Source organism: Gnatocerus cornutus, chromosome 4 (assembly GCF_029298725.1).
Source record: "Gnatocerus cornutus isolate USDA-ARS CGAHR chromosome 4, icGnaCorn1.1, whole genome shotgun sequence".
Classification (NCBI taxonomy): domain Eukaryota; kingdom Metazoa; phylum Arthropoda; class Insecta; order Coleoptera; family Tenebrionidae; genus Gnatocerus; species Gnatocerus cornutus.
In genome coordinates this window covers 3,920,883-3,948,206 of record NC_142236.1, presented here as the reverse complement: position 1 = coordinate 3,948,206, position 27,324 = coordinate 3,920,883, and the positions used below count along the sequence as shown (strand labels likewise).

The following is a 27,324-nucleotide window of genomic DNA, read 5'->3' as shown; positions in this document are numbered from 1 at the left end:
TGGAAATCCTTCTCTTTGTGGCATTAACGCGCACAGAGAATACCATAACAGCAAAAAGACCCCGAAATTAGTTAGCGACTTTGAATAATTACCCCGTTTAAGTTTTTGCCCACCCCTAAAAAAAAAACTCGGAAATTTCCCCAGAACCCGCTGAAAATCCCCAGTTTTACCTGATCAACTCGAAGATCTCCGGCTTCTCCCGTTCCCTCTGCTTCATCCTCTCCTTCATAGCCGTGATGATGCTGTTGGCCTTGTCCTCCGCGCCATGTTTCGAGCTCTTTTCGGCCGCCCCTGAAACACCCTCCTGGTCACACCACCGAAATCGTGTCATTTTAGATCAGCGGAGCCGTCGAGGAATTGTTTATGAGTGGGTGAAGCGAGTTAATCGATTTTGTCTGTTAAGCTGTCATTTGCAGTAATTGCTTTTGGTCGTGAAACAATAAAGGCGTTAGGGAAATTATGCCGTTCGTACGCACGTCGTAAATGTTTTATTAGTCTTCTAAATCATTGAGATTTCAAATCGACAAGCAAAACGTTTCGTGGATGCGAGTAACACCTTCAGGCCACAAAACACTTTATCACTTATCTCTGGCCTCAGCTTAGTAAACCAACAACCACAAACTCGACCTTTTGCTCGATAATCGATGAAGCAATATTGGTATTTGCGGCAAACGCCATTTTCTCGTTGAAACTCCACAAACAGTCTCTTAAACGCCTGTGTAAGTAACGATTTAAATTTCAAATTCGCGAGTAATAAAAGGAAAGTGCACTACCTGATATCTGCATAAAACTTTTCTACTTGATGCATAAATTACATAAAAAACTCGGAAGTTAGTATTAAGAGCAGCTCGATAATCTAACAGTGTGTTGGTAGCCCTGTTTGACAGAATGAGGTTAAGTAATTGACATGACAGTTCCAAACTTATGTATATTTGATCCCTTCATTACTTTATCGCAAGAAAAAAAGTCCCTAAGCTCCTCTCTATTGATTTATTAAACTTCCGACCCATTTTTTTTCCCCAAATATCACTTCTACCAACTGCATAGCTCCAATTGCAGAATCACCGCAAATCATAACACTAATAAGCCTTCGAGTATAATTGAGTGCATGACCGGAACAGATTAACGTCCATTTCAATTAACGTACGCCAATGAAATAAATTAAACTGCGCAGTGTTTCCAACACAACGAAACACAAAATCCCCCACATCATCAAATATTTACGTCGGGAACGAAAGGTCGTTTATGAATTCCGAGAGACGATAGTTAAAGGTGAGGGAAATATTTAGGGGATTACAAAGTTTTTCGTGTTTAGGGATTTTATAATTTCAAAGTTGGACCGCCTGCCGATGGGGTAAACGTTGTACATAACTTTGTTTATGTTTGACGAGGTTGAAAGTTTTGTTGCGGCGATAAATAAAAGTTTACAGGAAACTGTAAAGTCGTTTTGAAGGTGCAAAACTGGGACACGTCGGACCATTTTGTCGATTTGTGGTGGATAATGAAATTGACTGATTAGCCATTTTTTAATTGCTGAAATCCCACGATTTAGAATTTGCGTAAAATGAGCTAAAATTACTAAAATTTGGCCCAAAAATATGCGAGAAATCGACCGAAGAAAGTTTGTATAGATTTATTCATAATTTTTTTTTTAGAAAAATCAAACTGTTGAAAATTTAAGAACAACTTCTTAGCAACCAAAATACGAGAAAAACGATGTCGAAAACCACTTTTCCCTATCTGCTGTAGTTCCGAAATATGGAGCAAAATATTTTCATTCAAAAATTTGGCCCATTGACGATCCCCAAAATTTTAATCGGTCATAACTCAGTTATTTGTTGAGACAGAAAAATAAACTATAGTTTATAAATAACTATAAATAAATTAGAACAGTTTTGGATTCAGCGAAAAATTCTGCGTAAAATGAGCACCAATAACTTAACTTTGCTCTACAAATAAACAAGGACTGTTTTAGAAAGATCTTTTTGAAATGATCTTCAAAAAACATTTTTCAGGCGAAAAGGACCTTAAATACCTTCGAGTTATACATCAATCGAAAGAGCAACTCGAGATCTATCAACCGGCAAAATCTTAGATCAGTAGTTCAAATGGTCTACGAGTGGCGGACAAAACACAAAAAACTCAAAAATTTCGAAATTGAAAATTTACCATCCGAAACTTCAATCGACCATAACTTAATCAATTGTTGTCAAAGATAGATTTTAAAACCTGATTTAGAATATCCGTGAAATTCTGCGTAAAATGAGCCCCAATAACGCAAATTTGACCCATAAATAACCGAGAAATTGACCCTTTGCCGTTTACCCAAAATTTTTATCAGCCATAACTCTGTTATTTGATAAGATATGGAAAAAATTGGGACTGTGTTGGATTTAGCATGAGATTCTGCGTAAAATGAGCATCAACAACTTAACTCTGCTCGACAAATAAACGAAACTTTGATCAAAAACTGTTTTCGAAAAATCTTTTTGAAGTGATTTTCAAAAGACATTTTTAAAGCGAAAAGAACGTTAAATACCTTTAAGTCAAAATCTCAGATCGGTAAGTTAAATAGTGTACCAGTGGTGGTCAAAAAACAAAAAACTCAAAATTTTTCTACAATTGAATCAAATTCTGCGTGAAATGAGCCCAAATAATGCAAGTTTACCCCAAAAATAAGCAAGAAATAGACGGAATAAAGTTTACATAGTTTTATAGTCATGAAGTTTTTTTCGAAAACGTTAAATTATTGACTGAAAATCTAAGAACAATCTCTGAGCAAAGAAAAATGCGAGAAAAACGAAGGCGAAAACCACATTTTTTTATCTGTTGTGGTTTCCGAAAAATGGGGCAAAAATATTTTCGAATTTTAAAAAATTTGGCCCTCTAGCGACCCCCTAAATTTTGCTCCAACTTAGTTATTTGTTGAGATAAGAAAAAAATTGGGACAGTTTTGGATTTAGCGAAAGATTCTGCGTCAAATGAGCATCAATAACCTGATTTTGCTTTACAGATAATCGAGACTTTGATCAAAAAATGTTTTCGACCGATATTTTTAAAATGATTTTTAAAATTTTTTTTTGAGGGCGAAAACGACGTTAAATACTTTCGAGTTACGCATCAATCGAAAGAGCAGATCGAGATATATCAATCAGCAAAATCTCAGATCGGTAAGTCAAATAGTGTACGAGTAAAGGACAAAAACCGAAAACCCAAAAATTTTCATCGATTTCAAAAAAAATATTTTTGGTTGATTATTGAATTTTACATATTTAAGAGCGAATCCTAAAGTAGGACAACTCGAGAAAAACGACAGCGCAGACGTAGTTTAAAAGATATTGAAAATCAAAAATTTTGAAATTGAAAATTTACTATCCGAAACTTTAATCAACCATAATTCAGTTATTTATTGTCGCACGTAAATTTTGAAACTCGGAACCTGCGTGAAATTCTGCGTAAAATGAGCCCCAATAACGCAAGCTTGCTTAAAAAATAAGCAAGAAATCGACGGAAAAACGTTTACGTAAGTTTCAGTCATACATATTTTTTTTCGAAAATTTGTTCTCTTTGTTTTCTTTTACTTGTGACTTTTTTTTATTGCTCACCACGAAAAAATCGTGCTATTTCAGCAATTAAAAGTGCCAATCATTATTTCTAAAATCGCCGTTCATAAATCCACGGTTGTGTAAAAATCATAGTGCGCATTAACAAATGAAAGTACTCTGGTTAGTTTTCAACTTTGGATTCAAACTGACGCTTATCAAACAAAAAGCAAAAATTGGGAAAATCATTGGCACCAACTGAAAACTTTGCCTGTGGCCAACTTATCAAAAAAAAAAGAAGAATCGTAGTGTTTCTTGACATGAGTGACCTTGAAAACTACGCGTAATAACTTAAACTCTGTTCATTGCCAACTTGAGAAAAAAATCATAAAATGTACCCGTAATTTTGGCAAAAATTTCCCGCGTGGTTCCTTTCCAAGACTGAAAAATCCTTTTGCTGCGAGTTCCGAGGAAAAACTTCCTACCGATTTGTCTGACAACTACAAGCAAAATGAAGCACATTGACAGAAAACAAAATTTGCGTCTTGTTTGCTACGTCTGTATCGTCGCAACCTTGAAACTTAAAACCGTTTCGCTTCATCCCCGCATCAAATTCCCACCCTCTTTTCAAGAGAAAATTAAAAGCAACCACAAAAAGGTATACAAAAAGCTGACTCTCACTTTGCAAGCAATCGGCGTTGAGTAGATCTTTACACTTCTCGTGGCACTTGACCCCACATTCTGTACATCTCACCCCCTGTCTTGCGATGCCCCATAACAACCCTTCGCATTCATAACAGTAAGTCGGGGAGGTGGCGGTCCATGGGACGAAATTGTGCGGAGTTGTACTGCTGATGGGGTAGATGAGGGCTTGGAGAGTCTTCTTGTACACGTGCATTTTCTAAAAACCCAATAAAAAATGAAGAAAATGCTTCAAAGGGTTGAATTTCCTCCGTCAGTGTTTACATTCCGCGATAATTGCAAGTAAATAGTTTATCTTGAGCTGAATGAAGACATGTGGTCAATAAAACTCACATCTCCAATCATACAGTGACATTTACGCCCCATAAATTCCCCCAGAATACAATTCCGGCGGCTTCCGGCGCCAATAAATTATTTCGTATAAGAAAAATCGTTAATGGCTCATAAGCAAGCCGTAAATTTTAATGAAAACTCACCAATTCTTCGTCGTTTAGAGTAGCCCTGGGAACTGCTGACGTCAGTCCGGCGTTCCTCTTCGTTGCGGCCATCGTCTGCACAAACCGACCAGTGTTAATATTTACTTAAAACGTGTTCGAGTTGGCTTTTCACCCTCGTCTACGCATTAGCCAAAAATTAGCAACAAGCATTGAGAAGTTAGAAAAACATTCTCGAAGCTCGGAGGTGCCGAAGTTCCATCTCTTCTATTTCTACTTACCCGAGTATTGATGTTTGATGTTTACATGCTGTATGGAAGCGACGTGCAATTTGTGCTTTAAACGTGCTTTTAGCGCGCGTCGGAGCTTTCAGTGACATGCGGTAAAAAAAGAGGGAGATTTTCAGTAATTGCGAAAGTTTGAGTGCAAAGTGCGTTAGTACCACAAGCCCCACCCACTAATTAAGCGCCAATCGCGACTATCCCCCCATTTCTCATTGTCCCAGAGAAGTATAAAAGGACGTCGCACTTTCCGCGTGAGACATGCACGGCTGGGTTTCGACCGACATAACCTCAAGCAGCTACAGTGCGGCGGTAGCGACGTGAACTCTAAATGTAAGAATATGGAAGGAAGAGTAGACCAATACCTTGAGCACCTGGAGAAGTGAAGCGGCGTAGGGCAAACCATTAAACAGAGAACAAACAACACAGACACGTTAGTAATGGTTTCAGGAAGAGTTTCCACAATACACTCAACATTGAGGGTGAAGGGCGAAGGGAACATTAAACAGACAGAGACGGGCCCACAGTGCAAAGAAGTTCATTTTTCAATAATTGCATTGTGAGCCGAAGGAAGGACTAAACAACAAATTTCGAGGGCAACAGGTTCATATTCAGGAACAAGAGGATGCCGAGGTGGGCGCTTTAGTATACAAAGGACACCGAAATACTCATCTATTAGGACGATTATACGGGATTTCTATGGTTAACTCGTACATTGTTTATGAGATGAACAAAAATAGAGCAAAATCGTGTTGGTAGCGGCAATAATTGAAACCCCAAGGGAGGCTCTTAACGCCTCGCCGTCTCTTGATGCATATTTCAAGTGACGACTTTGCTCCGATTTAATAAATTGATCAAAGTGAGCCTTTAACAGTGAAACGTTCTCTTTGAAATGATTGATTAAATGATGAGTGGTTATACGAAGGCCTTTACCAGGTCGGATACCAGCGGTATGGACTTCCGTCTGGGTCGGATATCCGGCATACTGTCGATGTTGCTGTAGAAGGGATTATCTCCAGGATGTCTACCAACAAAAAACGGAATTAGGAAAAACAGTTACAGTTAAAATTAATGAAAATCAAACGGTTCGTGTCCGAGAATAAGCCTCTTTATACAAGACAGGATATCGCGTGAGGGTTAATAATAATGAAATGACCCTTTTACCCTGTTTGATATGAGCGGAGATTAATTGCGCTGCGCATATGCGCAACTAGTGCTAGTTGGGGTGCATTCGTGGGGCTCGAAGGGCGCATAAATCATATGGACAACTACGTCTTTATTAAAGGAGGAAGTATTGAGACGTTCACGGGAAAGGCGGGCGATGAATGTGGAAATTCAGTTAGCGGAACCGGCGCATCCACCAATTTTCACATTACCTTTCTTGTTATTTTTTCCAATTACCCGCCCTTTGTGTCGGGCGGAAATTTTTGATTTTTATTTCCTGATTTGCGGGGTTCCGTTTATCGAAAACTTGACTGGAACTGACCATCTTGGAATAAGAAAAAATCAATTTTTGATATTTTAAAAATGAAAGAAAAACGACAGTTTAAAACTTCAATTTGAATAAAATTAAATAAAAGATTGAATATCTAAGAATTACAACAAAATTTCCTCAAAGTAAGAGCAAAAAAACTAAGAATACGAAAGCCTGAGCAATCTAGACACTAAGAATTGAGACTGCTGAAATCTAAAACTCTGAGCAACCTAAATATTAAAAACTGAGCAAAATCAGAGTAAAAACATTCAAAAACCTAAAAATAAAAATATTAGAGAATTAAAATTGATAGTGGTAAATCTGAAAGCCTGAGCACAATCAGAAAACAAGTTCAAGAACATGAAAATGTAAAAAAATTAGAAAATAAAAATTGTGAGAGAGTGCTAAATCTTGACAGCCTAAGCAACCTAGACAATAAGAATTAAGGACAAAGCTAAGCAAAAAAGTTTAAAAAATCTGGGAATATCAAATTAGCAAACTGAAATTAAGAGAGAGCTAAAAACCTATAAGTCTGAGTGAGCAACCTAGACACTAAAAACTGAGCACGAAGCTAAAGAAAAAAAGTTAAAGAACCTGAGAATATAAAAATTAAAAAACTAAAATGAATAAAGTGCTAAAATGTGAAAGCCTGAGCGACCTAAACAATAAGAATTTATCAGAATCAAAAAAAAAATAAAAATTAGCGAGTTGAAATTAAGAGGGTGCTAAAACCCCTAAAACTCTAAGCAAGCTAGGCACTAAAAACTGAGCACAAATTTACAGAGAAGATAGTATAGAAAAATGAAAATTCAGTTATCCACACACTAAAAACTGAATGCAACCCTAAGAAAAAAATGAGAAATAAATGTTTGGCTTTTCCAATTCTTGTGACAATTTGTTTACTTTTCTTACACCGCTTTTTATATCTTCTTCTTCTAGTTCATAGCTTCCAATGTTCTCTTTTATGATAACGTTTTTGTTTTGCATTTTTAACACGTTGGCAGCACTTAAAACTCCCACGACGCCTTTAAACCGAGACATTCATAAAACCAACCTCGGCGCCTCCACCACTTACACAAAGCCACCCCTTTTGTACAAACATCGAAATGCATCTCCAAACGTCATAATTCCCTTCATCCCTCAACAAAAAGGCACAATTTCCACGTAACTTGTCAACATCCCCGTCCATTTTCTCTCTTATCGCACGCGAACTCCACGTCAAAATCACCCCATTGAATAAACCGCTTTGCCGAGATCTGTAAAAATATTAGCGAAATCCTGAATGCCGCAGTGCGAGGTATTTGTATTCAGAATGCATTTGCCGGTCGTCGTAGCATAACAAAAACGTTTTCTCTCTAACTATATTGGATGGCCTTGAAAAAAGTGTACTCACCCATTGGCTCTGTTGGCCGAGTCTCCGCCCATGCCGGATCCGTTCTAAAAACAAAAAAATATAACATAAATAGTGAATCAACACAAGTCCCCTGGCGGGGGTAACAATTACGAACTAACAAAACTTTATTTACAACAAAATCCAATAACAATTGTACAATGTTAGAACAGGGTATACAAACGTATTATCTTAGCACAATGTCTTTCTTGAAGCAATTGTCCTATGTAAGCGTCATTATAATACTGCTAACATCAATACTATACGGTGCGGAATGCAAACTATGCCAGTATACACACTCCTAACTTTTCTATGACACTCGTTTCTTATCTAGATCTAGGCGAGATTGTCATTATGAGAACAGTCTAAGGGTTAGAACCTACTCAGCTAAAAGGGATTTGTCATACGAACGTGCATTTATACTATCACGTGTAGGTTAAGCGTACCATTTGGTCGGTTCAATGTATACAATAAGCTCCTGGAGGACGATGGATTGAAGATACATGTAGGTGAGGTGAAACGTGAGTGAGTTAAGTTTATTTAGAATAGTCACGCTATTAAAAATGTATATTACAAGTGGAGAAGCTCGAAAAAAGTTATTGTCAAATTTTTAAAACTTCGCTACGACTCGGTGCTTCTATCTGGCTCGAGGAAAAATAGGTTTGAGTCCACGCCGACTACGAAATTGACTGTTTTTATGATAGTATAAACACAATAGTCTAGAATCATAATGTCAATCTCTGTACTGGTAACATTTATGTGGTGATATGGGTATAACAATATGTGCTTCTATGACGATATGGACCATGATATGGAGTGACATGAGTGAGTAAATAATCACTTAACCTAATCGTGTCAACTTTTATTATCATTTATGACAGTATACCTGCACTGAAAATTGACTTTTCATTGACGAACCTAACAAAGCTTACATCCAATTGCTGCGTGCAAACTAACTCTTAAGTTTTAACATGGATTTCGTAGAACTTCTGTACCATCCCGAGCATACTCACTTTATCTTTCTCAGTTGGTGTCTCGGCAACCTTCACCTGGTTGCTCTTCTCCTCCGCTTTGCGTTCCTTCAACGCTTTGAGAAGCTTCCACTTACTTCCCATAGGACCGGATTCTTTGTTCTCCGGCTTGGAATTCTCCGTCTCAATCTGAATCGTCGGAAGCGCGGCTTCTTCTTTCTCCGGTTCTGTGGTTTCTTCCGGAATTGTCTCTTTCTCTTTAGCCGGGACGTGGCACCGCGCGAAACTTTGAGCGGCGTCGTCATCTTCGTCGGCGCTGGCTTGGGGGCTATCAGGGCCTGAAGTGTCCCCAGACGAGTGTTCGTCGTCTTTCGGCTCTGGGAGCTCTGGTGGTTCTTCAGCTTCTTCGGATTCTTCTTTGAACTCGCGGATTTTGTCGAACAACGTGTGGGCGTCTTCGAGTTCGAGCGACTTGCGGAGACTCTCGCGGTGCTTCGCCGATTGGATTACGTGGAGGTTGTTGTCTTTTTCGTCGAGGACCCCTTCGACGACTTTGGCTTTCATTCTGAGCTCGCGGAGGACGAACGACATCTTCTCCTTGACTTCTTCGTACGGTTCGTCGAATTCTTCTAACTCTGGTTCTTCACGGAGGGTCTCGCCCATTTCGGCCTCCAGTTGATTCTGGCGTTCCATTTCTTCGAGTTTGCGGAGTTCGTAGCAGTACCACTCGTCTTCGCTGTCAATGCTGTCTTCGGTGCTTTGTCTGCGGGAAGAAACCCGCGAGGTGCTGCGCCAGGAGTGGGTGCTGCGGCTGTCGTCGTCTTCGCGGTGACCGGGAATCTCGAGACTCTGCTGGTGCCGCGGGAGGTACTTTGTCACTTGCGTCCGGAGACTCGTCGCCGAGGGGCTTCCTTCGATGGCAAACTCCCCATTAGAAACGATTTTACTAGAGTCGCTGCACTGGCTCTCTGTAGACATCTGTTCGACGAGCTTCTCGGGTTTTGGTTCTTCTTTGACTTCTTCGTCGGCAATTTCCTCGATGACCACGCCTTGTTCGGAGAGGTCATCCGAGAACGACGACGTTTGTTTCTGTTGGCGGTACTTCCCCAACGCTCGCGATACGGCGAACTCCATAGAGGCTCCTCCTACCACCACAACCATCTTGCTTTCGGTGATGACGGTCTCGTCGCTTTTATCCGAAGAGGCGGAGCTCCGCTTGTTTTCGCCAATTGTCGCGAAGATCCCACCGCTTGAACCACTCCCGGTGCTCTTCCCGGAGATTTCTTCCTCGGCTGCGATGGTTTCCAGGTCTTCTTCAAAGCGAGGACTCACGTCACTCGGTTGTGGGGACTTTTTTATCTGTTCGAATTGGAGTTCTGGGAGTGGCGGCGGGGGTGGAGGCGGTTCTTGTTGGTTTTTGTAGATTTTCGGTTTGGAGACTTTCGCGAAGAGGTCGCCTCCTGGTGGATTCTCGAACACGCTATAACTGTCTTCACTTCGATCGTCGTCGGAGATGACTGAACTCGCTCGTTGCAGCACCCACTCGTTTTCTGATTGTTCTGGATCGGAGAGTGACTGAGTGTGGTGGTGGAAATGCGTTTTTCGTTTCGCTTTCTGAAGGATACCAGACACCGTCGACACGATGGGGTTCTTCTTCTTTTTCCGAGGCCCCACATTGCCCTTCACGTGATTGCTTTTGGTTTTATCGAAGTCTTCTCTTCTAGCTCCGGACGGGAGCGAGTACGAGCGATGTCGCTTCGTTAGATGAAGATCCGGCAACCAGTGGCTGACCGAGCTCATCGCCGACTTCAAAGTGTTGCTTCTCTTGGGTTTCTTCGCTTTATCCTCTCGATGGGTGTCCACAGTCTCGGAGTTGATGGTGATGTACCCTGACTGCGTGATGATGACGTTGCTGGCATCGAAGAACTTATTGTCGCCGTGTTGTTGCTGCTGGACTATATACTCCGGTACGTTCCTGTTCCTCAGATCGAGCTCCAGGTATGGAATTTCTTGTCGCTGGTTCCACTGCCTGTTGTGCTGGTCGATCTGCGCTTGGTTCTCATAGATGGGCTGGTGGCGTTGTTGTTGTTGTTGTCGGCGTTGGTCTAAATACGGACTTTGGTTGTACTCCGAGGTCTCCGTCGACCGCATGGAACTACTCGGACTCGCACTATCCTGGTACTGTCCTTCAGGTGGACAGTTCAACCACGTCGAAGGATCGTTATAGTCACCAGGAGGTAAGTTCACACCCGTTTCGTACCGCGACGACGTCGGGTAGTACGATAACGCGTCGGTGATGTTCCCGCTTGGGAACATCGTACGATACATGGCGGTTTTGTAACCTTCGTGGTTGGCGACACCGTCGTGTCCGTTGCTCGTGGAGAACATCCTCGACAAGGAGCGCCTCCTGGGGGATTCCGTCGTTGTGAGCGAATTGTAGGAAAATTGCCGTTGACTGTTATGGAATTCGTTGTTTTCGTAAGGCTCGATGAGATCTGGGTAATTGATGGTTTGGTTGATGTAATCAGCGCTGTTGCTTGTGTACACTGAGGTGTACGTCTCGCGGTTACTCCCAGCGACGGAGTAAATAGCCGGTTGGTCGTTCCGGTACATAAACTCCCCGAAAGTGTCGGCTTTGGTGGTGTGTTTCTTCCGACGCGGACTGACGTTGATATCCGACGCCGGCGCCGGTGCTGGGACGAATGTCCCGTAGCCTTCCGACGTTTCGAGACTGCAAGGAGACTTCACCGTGGTGAAGGCCGACAGGTGGTGGCCACCAGGTAACACGTTGCTTATAATTGAATCGGTGTTGGATTCCAAATAGGGTCTATTGTCCTGTGGCGCCGGCGACGCCGGTCGGTTCCCCCGGGTCGCGTCGGCATAGTAATTTAAGGCAGCGATTTTCGAAGTTAAATTTTTGGGGGACCCAGGGGACTTTTCTAAACTCGACCATCCACTCATCGACGACAGTCCCGAATCGGACTTTGCAGCTACGATATTCGCCTTGTTTCGCTTGGGCGACGTCCTCGGCGATTTTCTAGGCTCTGGATTAATTGACGACGACGGCACTGCGTCAGCACCGAGGAAGACTGGACTAGGTCGCACCGCCGCCACGTTGAGTAAACTTTCATCGACGGGCGCCGGCGGCGGCGGACTTGGCGAGCTCTTTTGCACCGACTCTGAATTCGTTGTGCCTACATAGCCATCTTGGCGAGTCCTCACGCTGCATACGGATAACGACGGCGACGGCGCCCTCTCCGATTTCACGCTAAAGATGCTAGGAGTGGAGCAAGGAACTGTTTCGTAGGACGCTGCAATGAGAGAGTTACCGCAATAGAAGGGGTTTTTGGAGTTGGCAGCGGCGGCGTCGACGTGTTGCACCGCTGCGCTGTAAGCGAGGCGACCGGTGACGGTGGTGAAAGGGGCGCTACACGTCGCCGCTTCCGAGCGACGTCGTGGCGACGTCGGCGTGCGCATGCCACCGGCCAAGACTTCGGCTACTTCGCTGTCGGTACCTATAACGCTATCAGTCACGGAGAGTCTTGAGCTGGGGCGGGTGGAGTACGGGATGGAGTTCGGAAGGTCGGATTTTGCGAGAAGAAGAAGTTCGTCTTGGTCGCGCGAGCTGCTCGAGAAACTCCAAGACTCGTTTTCGGTGTACATGTGACGGAGATGCTCGTTGGGTTCCTCGAGAGGTTTAGCCTCGGGTTCTTGCGACAGTGTCATCGGAGACTCCAACAACTTCCTCTGAAGTTGCTTGATGTTGTCGGAGTCTTGTTGTAACTTACTGCTCAACCGATCTAATTCGTTCAACTTTTCCATGGCTACGTGGTCGATAGTGTCTATCCGAGAGAGTTGAGCGATGTCTTGTTCACTAATACACGGGGAGTTCCCTCTATAGTCTTTGTAATCTAACGCACTGAACACTTCTTCGGACTCGTCCAAGTGCTCCAGTTGCTTCAGTTCTTTCTTCTCGTTGGTCTCATCGCCTTCCTCGCGCTCCTCCCAGATCATCCCTAACTGACTACCTTGCGCCCCCACTAGATCCTCTCGGTACGCTTGATTCAAACTTCTGTAGAACGCCTCGTCCGGGACATGCATCTCATCCAACTCCTGTATGGTGGTACCTTGCACCCTACTGACGTCTAGCCCCTCCTCTAGCCCATCCTCCACCGTCCCGTTGCCTAGGATTTCCCGAATCACCTCCAACTCCCCCAATCGACTGTCTAAAACCGCCGCAGCCCCCGCCCCCATGTTCCTACACCCCGCCCCTCCCGAAGTGTAAAAATCCAACAACTGCGAAATAACACTCTGTTGTTCGAACAACAACCCCTCCAACTTCTCCAACCGCTCCCACATCTTGATGTACTCCTGCGACAACAAATCCAGAGCTCGCCACGCGTACTTCAACTCCGTCTCCAAGATGTTGAGACGAGTCCCCAGCCGTTCCATATACTCATTGATGACGTAGTCAACATTGGCGTCGTAACTCGCCATGACGGGCGCCATGGTCCCATCGGGGATGCGATGCACGTTTTCACCCATTTTTAGCGCGTCTTCCACTTTTTATGATATGTCTCGCGTGATAAACCGGACCTAAACGACCAGAGACCGGTTTCGGTGCGCATTTGTGCGAAGGACACGTGATACGTCCGTTTGGCTCTCATTGTAGCACATCTGCAAAAGAACGAACACTCAGCAAAGACGTGGGCGAGCTTATTAGTGCAGCAGCGACTTTTCCGGCACGCCGAGGAGCGGAACGGGGACGTGATGGCGATTGCTTGTTTGTCGTACATGGAAAACTCGCGGGATTTATCAGTGTTGGCTGCACTGCATAAACACGAATTAATGAATATGCATGTTGATGAAAAAGATTAAATATTCATGGGTGGAAATAAGGCAGCAAATTACCGGATATACAGAGTCGAGTGCATTTAATTAATTTACAACACCTAGAAAGTGTCCACTAGGTGATTTTTTCAGGACCCGAGTTGGGCGACACCTTTCCCCACACCCTAGACAACGGATCCGAGTTGGGCGCCAGGTATTTTTCTATACAGAGTGTAGATTTTCCCGCGAGATTTATCGCACATCTGTTACGGTAACTGGAACGAAAGGCGAATCAGTTCTTCGGTTGCAAATTTTGAATATTAACTTTTTAGTCGGTGGATATGCGCTGAGAGCGTCGTTTAAAGCTTTCCTTGCAAACAAAGGATGTGGGACTCTCCCGGGAAATTCGCGCTTCTTTCGCTTGACCTGAAAACACGTTTTTACCTCAGAAAATTTCCCCAAATCAACAAGCATCGATAATTCCAGACTGCGCGCTCTTTACTGTTGCGCCAGGTCGTAAAAGTTGAGATAACAAAGCTCGTTAAATTAACGTGCAAGTGGAAGGAAGAGTGATAACAGAACGAAAAAATTGTCTTGATGAGGCTCGTTTTGTCCAGAAACTTTAAAGTGGGCAGGGATTTCAGCGAGTGTGTTTGCTCTGCGTTATGTTCGTTTGAACGATTTGTTTGGACAGGAAGCATGTGGATAATCACGAGCGAATGACTAAGATGACTCCAATCGAACATAATTTATTAATCGTCACCTGTTGCGCTTCATTAGAATTCCTTTTTAGACTTTGATAAATTAGGAAAATTCAATTCGGAAACGGAGCCTCACGTGCATTGATTGTAGCCACATCGATATTGAATTAATTATGAAAAAAGCCAGAGCCAAAATAGGAACCGAGTGAAATATTGATTGGATGACCCTAATTCCGATACTCGCGTGTTCCTATTGACTTGTTTGCACAATATTGTAATACAGCTAATTCCAATCGTTTCTTTTGACAATCTCATTCCAGGTAACGTCCACCCCGCAATTCCCGACCAACTTTTGCTTGTTTAGATTTACCCAGCCGATAACCACGCAATTTTTCCCGCCTCAACAGACAATAAATTTCTCCGGACGTTGATGTTGACGCAAGCAGCGTGTAACAAATCGTCGAAAATAGACGAGCTGTCGCAATTTAGTCAAATTCGGCTCCGGCCCTGTGTAAGCACATTTGCTCTCATATATTATTCATAATGTAGTTATCGACCGAGCGCGCCGGTTTACCGGAGGACTCCCGTCCCGTAATTACCCGGATAACACATCTATAGTCGATTGTTGCGTCGGGAAATGACGTGGAATGCATCGGGGGCGGCTATAAAGGAAAACACCGCATCGATTCTATCGTCTTTGAGGGACCCGCGTTGGGCGCCCGGCCCGACGGACCCGCGCTGGGCGACAAATAAGACACGGCAAGTAGCACACAAAAGAGACATTAATTCTGTTTTGGAATTTATGAATCTAGCTACACAAAAAAGTAAAACCGACACTATATTTTGTGAGTTAAGCAGAGTTTATGAGCGGCGGTTTCGGAGCGGACTGCAATCAAAACAAGGAATCTGCTTTTCAAAACTCAATCGTGTTCTTCATCATTTACTTATTCCCCCACGCTATCAATCATTCGAATCTCAACTAGTTTGTGTCATTCCCGACTAGCTCTAATCAAATTATTCCCATAATCCGGTGATAAATAGTGCGAAAACGCCGCTGCTGCGGTACGAAAAACCTACCAAGGGCTCTAGGCGGTTACATTTCGGCGCGACTCCTAGAAGAAGAACAATTTAGAACGAGGTAAAGCAAAAAGAAAAAAAATTAAAAGGTCGACCGTGTTAAAACTTAACAAGGAGGACCAATCAGCTTTACGGCTCGTGGAGATCTCACATGGAAGTCCAATTTGATTGGCCAGAGGTGAGAGGACGAGTGTCCACCGTTACGCTGAATTACCACTCGGCCCCCGGAAAAATGACGCGCAATTAAGTAAATTGTTCACTTCGCCCTAATCGATCGTTGATTAATAATTTATCATATCGAACCATCGGTTATCATACCCATTGTTATGGAAATGGTGTAACGACTCGGAATAAAACAGTAATTTGTGAAAAGACTGAAAAAAATACCCCAATAAATTCCACCTTATCAAAACAATATTTCGTAAAATGAAGACATTTGCATGAAATTTAATTTCGCTCAAACTCATTAAATATCGTCGTGACATTGCTAATTACCGGCGTTATTTCGATTTGGAGCAGAACGAGAGGAGAAAGAAATCGGGAATTCTGTCATTTGCACAAACAAGTACCTTGAGGGTTGATATTTATAATGCTTTAAACAAGACTTAATTTCATCCATTTAATTTTATTTTGTTGTCGAGACGAAATTCATTTGGGGAAAGTCAAAGAGCAAAAAACTAAACCCGGCGCATCCACCATTTTCAGTCGCAACATAAATAGCTGCTGGACACTTTTATTTCAGAGCGGCCAACTCATCTTTCTGGGACATTTAAACCGAGGAAATGACTCATTCGCTCTCTACCACTTTTACTTTTTATTGCTCCAAGTTCTTTGTTCCTTCGCTGATAGTACAGGGAAAAAACGCGGCGCACTTCTTGGAGGGCGTCACGACCCCCTAAACAACTCCCCCAACTCCTTATTAATCATAAAACGATAAAAAAGTACTCTCGCTTCCATAACAGTATTATTCGAATATAAAAAGAAAATTAGTGCAATGTCGGAGCTTATTTCAATTAAAAAGTTTAACGGTTAGGTAGGACTTTGCGGTTTAATTATGACGGAGGAAAACTCCATACAGTCACTTAATGTCGGGAAAAACTTCGGGGGCTTTGTACATAAATTTCGTCGTTGTTTTAATAACATCTGGAGACGTCTTCATATGTTTCCTCCGAATTTATGGTAGCTACAAAGATATTAATTCAAACTAGGAAAAAAACACCGTTAAAATGGTGGATGCGCCGGGAAAACAATTTATTTATACGTTGACAAGAACTTCTCAACTACAATATTACATCCCCTGCAGATTCGTAATTAATAGTTGCTACTTGTTGATGATGATTTCAGGTAATGAAATTCCGGGAGCTTCCCGGATCAAACTTTGTAAAAATAATTTATTACAAATGAGCGGTTTTTATAGTGGACACTAGAATGTAGTATTGTTATCCTGGTGAAGGACATAAAGTGGAAAGATGGCATTAGCAATGAAATTTTTAAGAGCGATAAAGAGGAAAATCAATGCTGCAGATATAGATGTAGCGATGGAGTTGAATAAGGAAAGATTTGCAATTTAAGTTAGATCGGAAAGGTGACGAGTTTTAAATTTCGGAGACTGGGAAATTGGAAAGCGGATTTGCTCTCACAGGTGTAACCAGTTTGAGTTCTTTTTGATCAGCTCTAACTAATTGTTGGGTGCCTTTGGTTCGAAATGCATGCGATTCTAGATCTAGCTAATAACTAAAGACAGTTAAATCATGAATTAATTTTAGAGAAATTGGCAAAAATGTGCAGAACTCGGTGAAAAATCTCTTAAATTTGAAGCTAAATGACAATTTTTTTTATAACTAAAGACAGTTAAATCATGAATTAATTTTAGAGAAATTGGCAAAAATGTGCAGAACTCGGTGAAAAATCTCTTAAATTTGAAGCTAAATGACAATTTCTTTTATATACCTACTCACAGCGTCTGAGACTGTATTTGTAAGTAGAGATCGAAATGCATAAAATAATAAGTGAATGAAATCGGCAAAACTCGTCGGAAAATTATCTAAATTTCAAGCCAAATGACGAATTTGAATTGAATTTGAAATGAATTTTTCATTAAATTTTAGAAATTCAAAGATGAATTTTAGAGGAATTACTACTTTTAACCCTCTTGTTAACTCTGCCAAATTCAAAAATTCTAGAACCAAAAACAATTCTTTTTGATTTTTTTTCTTTACGGGCGAACTAAAAATATTCAAGGTTTTTAAATAAATTTCGTTTTTCTTTCATTTTTAGGAATTCAATGATGAAATTTAGAAACATTACTACTTTTGATCCTCTTGTTTACTCTGCCAAATTGCAAAGTTTATAAAAAAAAAACAAATTTTTTTTTTTAATTTTTTCTTTTTGAACGAATTAAAAATTTCCAACATTTTTTTAAAAAATTCGTGTTTTCTTCAATTTTAGGAATTCAAAGATAAAATTCAAAGACATAACTGTTTTTGACCCTCTTGTTATCTCTGCCAAATTTCAAAATTTTAAAACCCAAAACACATTTTTTCTTTACAAACAAATTAAAAATTTCCATCATTTTTTAATAAATTTCGTATTTTCTTCAATTTTAGGAGTTTAAAGATGAAATTTAGAGACATTACTAATTTTGATGCTCTTGTTCACTCTGTCAAATTCAAAAATTTAGAACCAAAAATAAATGATTTGAAAATTTTTTCATTTTGAACGAATTGAAAATTTGCAACATTTTTTAATCAATTTTGTATTTTCTTTAATTTTAGGAATTCAAAATATGAAATTTAGAGACATTACTACTTTTGATCCTCGTGTTAACACTGCCAAATTTTAAAACTTCAGAACCAAAAACAATTTTTTTGGAATTTTTTTCTTTTCAAACAAACTAAAAATTTCCAAAATTTTTGAATAAATTTCGCATTTTTCTTAATGTTAGGTATTCAAAGACAAAATTTAAAGGCGTTAGTATCTTAGAGCCACTTGAATTCAGCAGTCAAGAATTCCAAAATTTTCGAACCAGAAACAAAAACTTTGAAACTTTTTTCTTTTCAATCGAACTAAAAATTTTCAATATTGTCGATTTCGTATTTTATTCAATTTTAGAAATGCAAAAATAAAACCAAAAACAATTTTTTTGAAGTTTTTTCTATTCGAACGAATTAAAAATTTCCAATATTTTCGAAAAAATTTCGTATTTTTGTCAATTTTAGGTTTACAAAAATAAAATTTTAAAGCGTTACTATCGTTGATCCATTTGTTAACTCTTAATTCCAAAAGTTTAGAACTAGAAACCAACTTTTTAGATTTTGTTTTCGGACGAATTAAAAATTTTCCATATTTTTATTTAACTTTCGTATTTTCTTCAATTTTAGAAATTTAAATATAAAATTTAAAGGCATTACTATTGCTGATCCGCTTTTTAACTTTGCCATATTCCAAAATTATAGATGCAAAAAAAAAATTTTTCTAGATTTTTTCTTCGGACGAACAAAAAATTTTCAATAATTTTGATTAAATTTCGTATTTTTTTTAATTTTAGGAATACAAAAGTAAAATTTAGAGGCATTACTACTTTTGACCCCCTTGTTGAAATTCCAAAATTTTAGAACCAGAAACAATTTTTTTCTTCGCAAAAAAACTAAAAATTTCCAATATTTTTGTTTAAACTTCGAATTTTCTTCAATTTTATAAATATAAAAATTTAAAAACATTATAATTTTAGACTCGCTTGGTAACTGCCAAATTTCAAAATTTTAAAACAAAAACATTTTTTTATTTTAAAAAGAAACTAAGGTGCCCTTGGTTCGATACGCACGGTTAAATTATTTGTAAATAAGCTAAGTGCAGTAATAAAGAAACGAAAAACATTTTTAACTTTAACTAATCCCTGCAAAAAAACAAAAGAAATCTACAGAATAAATAAAACCAGTAAAACTCGTCGAAAAAACATCAAAATTTGAAGCTAAATGACAAGTCAATCAATAACAAGTTACTGCCGAGTAGTTAATTTCCATAACTAAAACAGCAAACCGCACCGATCAAACTGTGCAAAAATTGCTAACGAGTTTTAATTGCACACTACCAACCGTGCAAATGAAACACAAAACTTCCCGGCTCAAAGCTCCGCTTCCTTCTCTCTCCACATATCCCAATTAAAATTTCCACCGCGATCAAATCTATCAAACTAATCGTTTCCCTCGACTTCACATCGACCCGATTCGAATTGTGTAACATGCAATATGTAAAACCTCCACAACTTAACACGTTTCAGCACACATGAACGAGTCGCTGTCGAATATTTACCTTGAAATCTGGCGTAATTGATTTATGTTTGGAGGAAACAAGCGTGGAGTTCAAGTTGTTTATTGAATAGAATAAACAGTTAAGATGAAAGAGAGAAGGTGGAATTGTATTGGCGAAATTTCGAAGACATGATTGAAACTTAGCTAGAGGGAAATTGGGGGCTTTTGAGACGTGTTTGGTATTCTGGGGACATTTTGGGAGAGGTAAAGAAAATTAGAACAGGGACGAGTTTTGCATGCTCAGGTTGCAACCCGGCGCATCCACCATTTTTGTGCCTATATATCTGTATAAACAAGTTCCTTTCAACTCAATAAAAGACAGTTTTATCAATAACACAGTAAAGAATACAAACTATTGTTGATTCATGATATATTTCCACGTGTACACAATACCGAATCAAACATTTGTACAGTATGAGAAAATTCCACAATTTCAACGAAGCGCAGCTTAATTAAAGGCGCGCAAATAGAACCAGATAACTCCCAGCAAAAGTAACTAATTTCGCGACCAATCTCGGCAACTAAACTCCCCTAGAAAATAACACTAGGAAACATCTAAATCAAGCGTGACGGGTCTAACGAACCCAAATGTGCAAGCGTGCGTGTTTCGGCGACCATTTTAAGTCCCTTCAGGCATTATCGCAACATGGACGCATATGTATTATCCTTTTGTTTCTAATTATCTTGTAATTATTTTCGATTACTTTCAACGAAGGAAATTTGCGTGTCGGACTGAAACTTGGAGGAATAAGAAAAGTAAACAATTTTGTTTAGGGTTAATCTCGCAAAAGTTCGACTTCAAAGAAGTGATCAATGGGATGGGAAAGGAAGTCGAGTTTACCGATTGCAAGAAGTGGTTCTTTGGGATGTCCTTGGAAAGGTTGAAAGGAGTTAATTATCTAAAGTGATTGCACATCTTTTAACTAAATACGATTTGGTTTTTAACTCAGGTAATGGCAAAAAGCGAAACGTACGGAAAAAATTGCGGTGATAAAAAGCTGGTTATTGTGTAAGAAATACGATGCCCTTGGTTCGATACGCATGGTTGAAAATAAGCTAGCTGCTGAATTACTTGTTACTTATTTACTGTAATTTTAAGAAAGCAAGGAAAAAATTTAGTGGTTATTACAACTTTGGTTCGTTTGTTAACTCTGCAAAATTCCAAAATTCTAAAACCAGATTTAGATTTTTAAGAATTTTGTTACATTAAAATGAACTAAAAATGTCCAATATTTTAGATTAAAATTCGTATTTTTCCTAATTTTAGGAATTTAAGAATGAAATTTTGAGGCATTACTACTTTCAACTCGTTTATTAAGTATGCCAAATTCCAAAATTTTAGAACAAAAAACCAAATTTTTAGAATGGTTTCTTTTCGAATGAACTAAAATTTTGCAAAATTTTTGAGTAAATTTCAAATATTCCTCAATTTTAGGAATACTAAAATAAAATTTAGAAACATCACTATGTTTAATTCCTTTGTTAACTTTGACAAATTCCAAAATTTTAGGATTAAAAACAGTTTTTGGAATTTTTTCTCTTAAGAGCAACTAAAAATTTCAAATATTTTTGATTAAATTTCGTATTTTCTTTAATTTTAGGAAAACAAAAAAGAAATTTCGAGGCAATAGTATTCTCGACCTGCTTGGTAACTCTGCCAAGTTCCAAAATTTTATAACCAGAAATAATCTTTTAGATTTTTTTTTTCGGACGAACTAAAAAACACTAAAAATTTAGATTAAATTGCGTGTTTTCCTCAATTTTAGAAAAACAAAGATGAAATTTAGAGGATTTACTAGTTTGAACCCACATGTTAACTTCGCAAAATTCCAAAATTTTAGGATCAGCACTAGAACTGAACTGAAAATTTACTATATTTTTGAGAAAATTTGGTATTTTTCTCAATTTTACGAATACAAAAATAAAATTTAAAAACGTTACTATGCTTGACATGCTGGTTAACTCTGCCAAGTTCCAAAATTTTAGAACCAGAGCCAAAATTTTTAGAATTTTTTTTTCGAACGAACAAAACATTCCCAAAAACGTTTTGATTAAATTTCGTATTTACTACAATTTTGGAACTACAAAGATGAAATTTAAGGACATTACTATTTTTAAACCCTTTCTTAGCTCTGCAAAATTCCAAAATTTTAAAATCAGAATCGAAATTTTTAGAATTTTTTCTTTTCAGACGAACTAAAAATCTCGAAAAGTTTTGATTAAATTTCGTATTTTCCTCAATTTTAGAAATACATAAATAAAATTTAGAGGCATTACTAATTTTGACCCACATGTTAAGTCTGCATAATTCCAAAATTGTAGGATCAGAAACAAAATTTTTTATTTTTTTTTATTGACGAACTAAAAATTTCTAATATTTTTTAATAAATTTCGTATTTCTATCAATTTTAGAAATATCAAGATGTAATTTAGAGGTATTACTATGTTTGATTCGCTTGTTAACTCTACCAAATACCAAAATTTTAGAACCAAAAACAAAATTTTTGGATTTTTTTTTCTGACGAACTATAGAAATTTCCATTGTTTTTCATAACATTTCGTGCTTTTCCCAGTTTCAGAAATTTAATGAATAAATTTAAAGGTATTACTAGTCAAGTCAACTCGACTTAAAAATTCCGAAAGTTTAGAACCAGAAAAAAAGTTTTTGGAAATTTTTTTCTTCATGGACGAACTGAAAATTTTCAATATTTTTGATTTAATTTCGTATTTTTTGCAATTTTAGATATTCAAAGATGAAATTTAGAGGCATTAGCTATTAATTAAATTATTTAACTTATAATTACTCACTGCTAAAAACAACTAAAAAGAGTTAAATAAGTCATCATAAGTTGTATTTTAATAAGTGACAAAAACTAATAAAAACAGTAAAAAGTTGATTAGCTAATTCAGTAAAGTAAGTCACAATTGCCAGTTGACTAAACTTCCATACGTCCCTCTTAATGCCTCAATTCCCGTTGATCCTCTCATCCATTTTTTATCTCCTGTCTTTCGCAGTGCGACTGGCTAATGGTGCGTCACTAACCCCCAAGTTCATAAATCTCGAAATGCATAACGTTCACAATCCATACTTTTGCCAGAGACGCGTCGTTAAACTTGTAAACACGCCATAAAAGCTCGCCCACCTAAAAAAATGTCTCCGCGTGGTTCAAGAACCGGTTGACAACTGAGGAAAATTGCGAAATATCTCATATTTACATTACTAAACGAAAAGACGTGGGTTAATAAAGTTGACGTTTTTATTAAAATTCCCTAAAAGGGATGCACAGTGACGCGGATCAAAGCGACCACCGGACGAAGTGTTTCATTACAATGTTGAAAGGGTTGCATAGGGTCGATCTTTTATTTTCGTCGAAAAATGATTTGTGAATTGATGTCGTTTTACGTGTTGTCGGGGATTTTTCATGGTACAGGTTGAACTTTTATTTACGAGTTTTGACGATACAATAGTCGAATATTTATGAGAGCGTTAATGGATCCAGCGCTTAAATTCCCAGTTTGGAAATAAACTAGCAAAACTGGCACATCGCCCGGGTCTAGTAGGCCGCCTAACCCCGAAACGTCAAAAACTGGTGCATCGCTCGGATCTAGTAGGCCGCCAAACCTCGAAACGTCAAACTGACAACTTTCCGCCATCTTGAATCCGCCATACTGTATCCTAAGCCAACCAATTAAAGACAAATTCCCTAAATTGCCACCTCTTTCCAAGTGCACAATGTGCACTTGCTCAATTCAGCTCTGCATTAATTAATTCTGTCGTTCGTTAAAGCTTCTCTATGTTTGTTTCCATCAAACTTTTCACTTATATTTAATGAGTTTCGCGGGCCGGTAAAAAGTCGAGTAATTAAGAAAAGCTAATACAAGCCCAGTATCGGTTTTTAGGCCTAGAGAGAGCCGAGAATTTCAATGAACCGATTTAGTATTCATGGCATATAAACGAATGTTCATATTAAACCGTGGCGTGGCTTCATAATTTTTATATTACTGCCCGTAAACGCATGATGCCCATTGAAGAATGCACTCGCGACGAAAATTGGTACTTCACCCTCGGGATGCATAAACAAACTGAGCAGTTTTCCGTTTGATGTCGAGAGTGTTAATTAAAGCTCCGTTTTTCGCATTTTATTGATATCCGACGTGCCTGAATAGGGGCACTTTTAATCTGGAACGATTTTATCTTCTGAGAGCTTCTTAATTGATCTTTTAACAGAATTAAAGATATTGCCCCGTGTTGGGCTCCACTGTTTCCCTACCTCAAGCCTAGACTTTTCTTTTGGATGCATTTTAAGTCCTTTCAGGCATTATTGCAACATGGACGCATATGTATTATTCTCTTGTTTCTAATTATTTTGAAAATATTTTCGATTACTTTCAACAGACGAATTTTGCGGGTCGGACTCAAACTTGAAGGAATAATAAAACTAAACAATTTTGTTTAGGGTTGATCTCGCAAAAGTTCGACTTCAAAGAAGTGATCAATAGGATGGGGAGGTAAGTCGAGTTTACCGATCGCTGAAAAGGTTAAAAAGAGTTAATTATCTAAAGTGTTTGCACATCATTAACTAAAAACGATTTGGTTATTATGTAAGAAGTAGGGTGCCCCTGGTTCGATACGCATGGTCAAATTATTTGTAAATAAGCTAGCTGCTGAATTACTTGTTACCTATTTTCCTTAATTTTAAAAATACAAGGATCAAATTTAGTAGTATTACTACTTTTGACTCGTTTGTTGACTGTGCCAAATTCCAAAGTTCTAGAATCAGACATAAATTTATAAAAAAAAGTTTAAATCAAAACGAATTAAAAATGTCCAACATTTTAGATTTAAATTCGTATTTTTTACAATTTTAGGAATTCAAGAATGAAATTTTGAGGCATAACTGCTATTAAATCGTTTATTAAGTGTGCAAAATTCCAAAATTTTAACAAAAAACCAAGTTTTTAGAATTATTTCTTTTCAGTTGAACTAAAAATTTGCAATATTTTTGAGTAAATTTCATCTATTTCTTAAATTTATTAAGAATACAAAGATGAAATTTGAAGGCATTTTTATTTTTAATTCACTTGTTTGCTTTGTCAAATCTAACAATTTTAGAAACGAAAACAGTTTTTGGAATTTTTCACCTCTCAAGAAGAACAATTTTTTTTTAATATTTTTGATAAATTTTGTATTTTCCTTAATTTTAGGAACACATGTTGAAATTGAAATTTAGACGACTAACTGCTTTTAACTCGTTTATTAAGAGTGTCAAATTCCAAAATTTTAGAACCAAAAACCAAATTTTTAATATTTGAGTAATTTTTAAATATTTCTCAATTTTAAGAAGACAAATTTGAAATTTGAAGGCATAATCAGTTTTAATCCGCTTGTTAGTCATCTCTGCCAAATTTCAAAATTTTGGACCGAAAACAAAATTTTTGGATTTTTTTTCTTAAAAGGAACTAAAAATTTTAAATATTTTTTAATAATTTCGTATTTTGCTTAATTTTAGGAATACAAAGATGAAATTTAGGGGCATTACTGCTTTTGACCCGCTTGAAGAATGGACCACACTATCGACGAAAATTGGTATTTCACACTCGGGATGCATAAACAAACTGAGCAGTTTTCCGTTTGATGTCGAGAGTGTTAATTAAAGCTCCGTTTTTTCGCATTTTATTGATATTCGACGTGCCTGAATGGGGGCACTTCTAATCTGGAACGATTTTATCTTCTGAGAGCTTCTTAATTGATCTTTTAAGAGAATTAAGGATATTGCCCCGTGTTGGGCGCCCCTCTTTCCCTATCTCCACTCTAGACTTTTCCCCCGCATTGGGCGCCAATTACCCGGTGCGACGTGATTTGTAAGCTAATCACTCAAAATTGGATCCATTTTAAGTCCCTTCAGGCATTATCGCAACATGGTATAATTCTTTTGTTTCTAATTATATTGAAAATATTTTCGATTACTTTCAACAGAAGAATTTTGCGTGTCGGACTGAAACTTCGAGGAATAAGAAAAGTAAACAATTTTGTTTAAGGTTAATCTCGCAAAAGTTCGACTTCAAAGAAGTGATCAATAGGATGGGGAGGTAAGTCGTGTTTACCGATTGCAGGAAGTGGTTCTTTGAGATGTCCTTGGAAAGGTTGAAAAGAGTTAATTATCTAAAGTGTTTGCACATCTTTTAACTAAAAACGATTTGGTTTTTAACTCAGGTAATGGCAAAAAATTACGATGCTAAAAATCTGAGTATTGTGTAAGAAGCAAGGAGTCCTTGGTTCGATACGCATGGTTGAATTATTTGGAAATGAACTAGCTGCTAAATTAATTGTTACTCGTTTTGCCTAATTTTAAGAATACAAAGACCAAATTTAGTGGTATTACTACTTTTGACTCGTTTGTTAACTCAGCCAAATTCCAAAATTGTTTAGAATCAGTTATAAATATTTAAGGATTTTTTTAAATTAAAACGAATTGGCTAATATTTTCCTTGAAAGAAATTTTGAGGTATTACTACTTTTAACTTGTTTATTAAGTGTGCCAAATTCCAAAATTTTAGAACAAAATACCAAATTTTTAGAATTTTTTCTTTTCGGATGAACTAAAATTTTGTAATATTTTTGGGTAAATTATAAATATTTCTCAATTTTAAAAACACAAATTTGAAATTTAGAGACATAACCAGTTTTAATCCGCTTGTTAGCTCTGCCAAATTTCAAAATTTTGGAGCAAAAACAGAATTTTTGGATTTTGTTTTCTTAAAAGGAACTAAAGATTTTAAATATTCTTTAATAATTTCGTATTTTCCTTAATTTTAGGAATACAAAGATGAAATTTAGAGGCATTACTGCTTTTGACCCGTTTGAAGAATGGACCACACTGGCGACGAAAATTGGTACTTCACACTCGTGATGCATAAACAAACTAAGCAGTTTTCCGTTTGATGTCGAGAGTGTTAATTAAAGCTCCGTTTTTTCGCATTTTATTGATATTCGACTTCTAATCTGGAACGATTTTATCTTCTGAGAGCTCCTTAATTGATCTTTTAAGAGAATTAAGGATATTGCCCCGTGTTGGGCGCCACTTCTACCCCATCTCACCCTAGACTTTTCCCCCGCGTTGGGCGCCAATTATCCGTGATTTGATCCCGAGTATGTTAATCACTCAAAATTACATATTACAGCGATGGAACAATCCGATCTAATTAATTATTGGTGACCCGACAAATGGTAACAAGCTGACGACACATTGCGACGTCAAAGCGCCAATTGTTGGTGTAATTAAACACAAAGACATGGAAAAAGCACAAAGCGTTTGGAGAATCAGATTTCGCTTTCGCGTGGAGCTTTTCGATACTCGATAAGTTCGCTTTTAGAGCGTATAATGACGGAACTTTTAGTTTTAATCATCAATCATTCGTTTTAAAGTATAGGAACAAAATAATTTAAACAGAAATAATCATCCAAGTTTGAACAATACAAACTTGGAGCGGAATTTTCGGGCGCAGCATACAAAAGATTGATTGTACGGAACGTCACAATGGAAAGCATGATTTTTCGGGGGCACGTAATCTTTTTTTAGGTCTAGACGGCTCGAAATAATTGGACGGGATG

At 38.2% G+C, this 27,324-nt stretch overlaps 1 protein-coding gene across 5 annotated transcripts in view; it reads right to left on the bottom strand.

The window, feature by feature from the left end:
• The window catches only part of unc-13 (protein unc13 homolog), a 57,634-nt gene that overhangs the window by 17,495 nt on the left and 12,815 nt on the right, over positions 1-27,324 (bottom strand). For 4 of the 5 annotated variants that reach the window (XM_088034631.1, XM_088034635.1, XM_088034634.1 and 1 more), the window contains exons 1-7: positions 15,403-15,585; positions 8,837-13,471; positions 7,827-7,870; positions 5,893-5,983; positions 4,721-4,795; positions 4,224-4,443; positions 171-291 (exon numbers count right to left, since the gene is read on the bottom strand). In XM_088034631.1, coding sequence (XP_087890757.1) covers positions 171-291; positions 4,224-4,443; positions 4,721-4,795; positions 5,893-5,983; positions 7,827-7,870; positions 8,837-13,339 — 5,054 coding nt within the window. In that variant the 5' untranslated portion in view covers positions 13,340-13,471; positions 15,403-15,585. Of the gene's footprint in view, positions 1-170; positions 292-4,223; positions 4,444-4,720; positions 4,796-5,892; positions 5,984-7,826; positions 7,871-8,836; positions 13,472-15,402; positions 15,586-27,324 lie in introns of those variants that run through there. The other variant, XM_088034633.1, reaches the window with a different exon arrangement.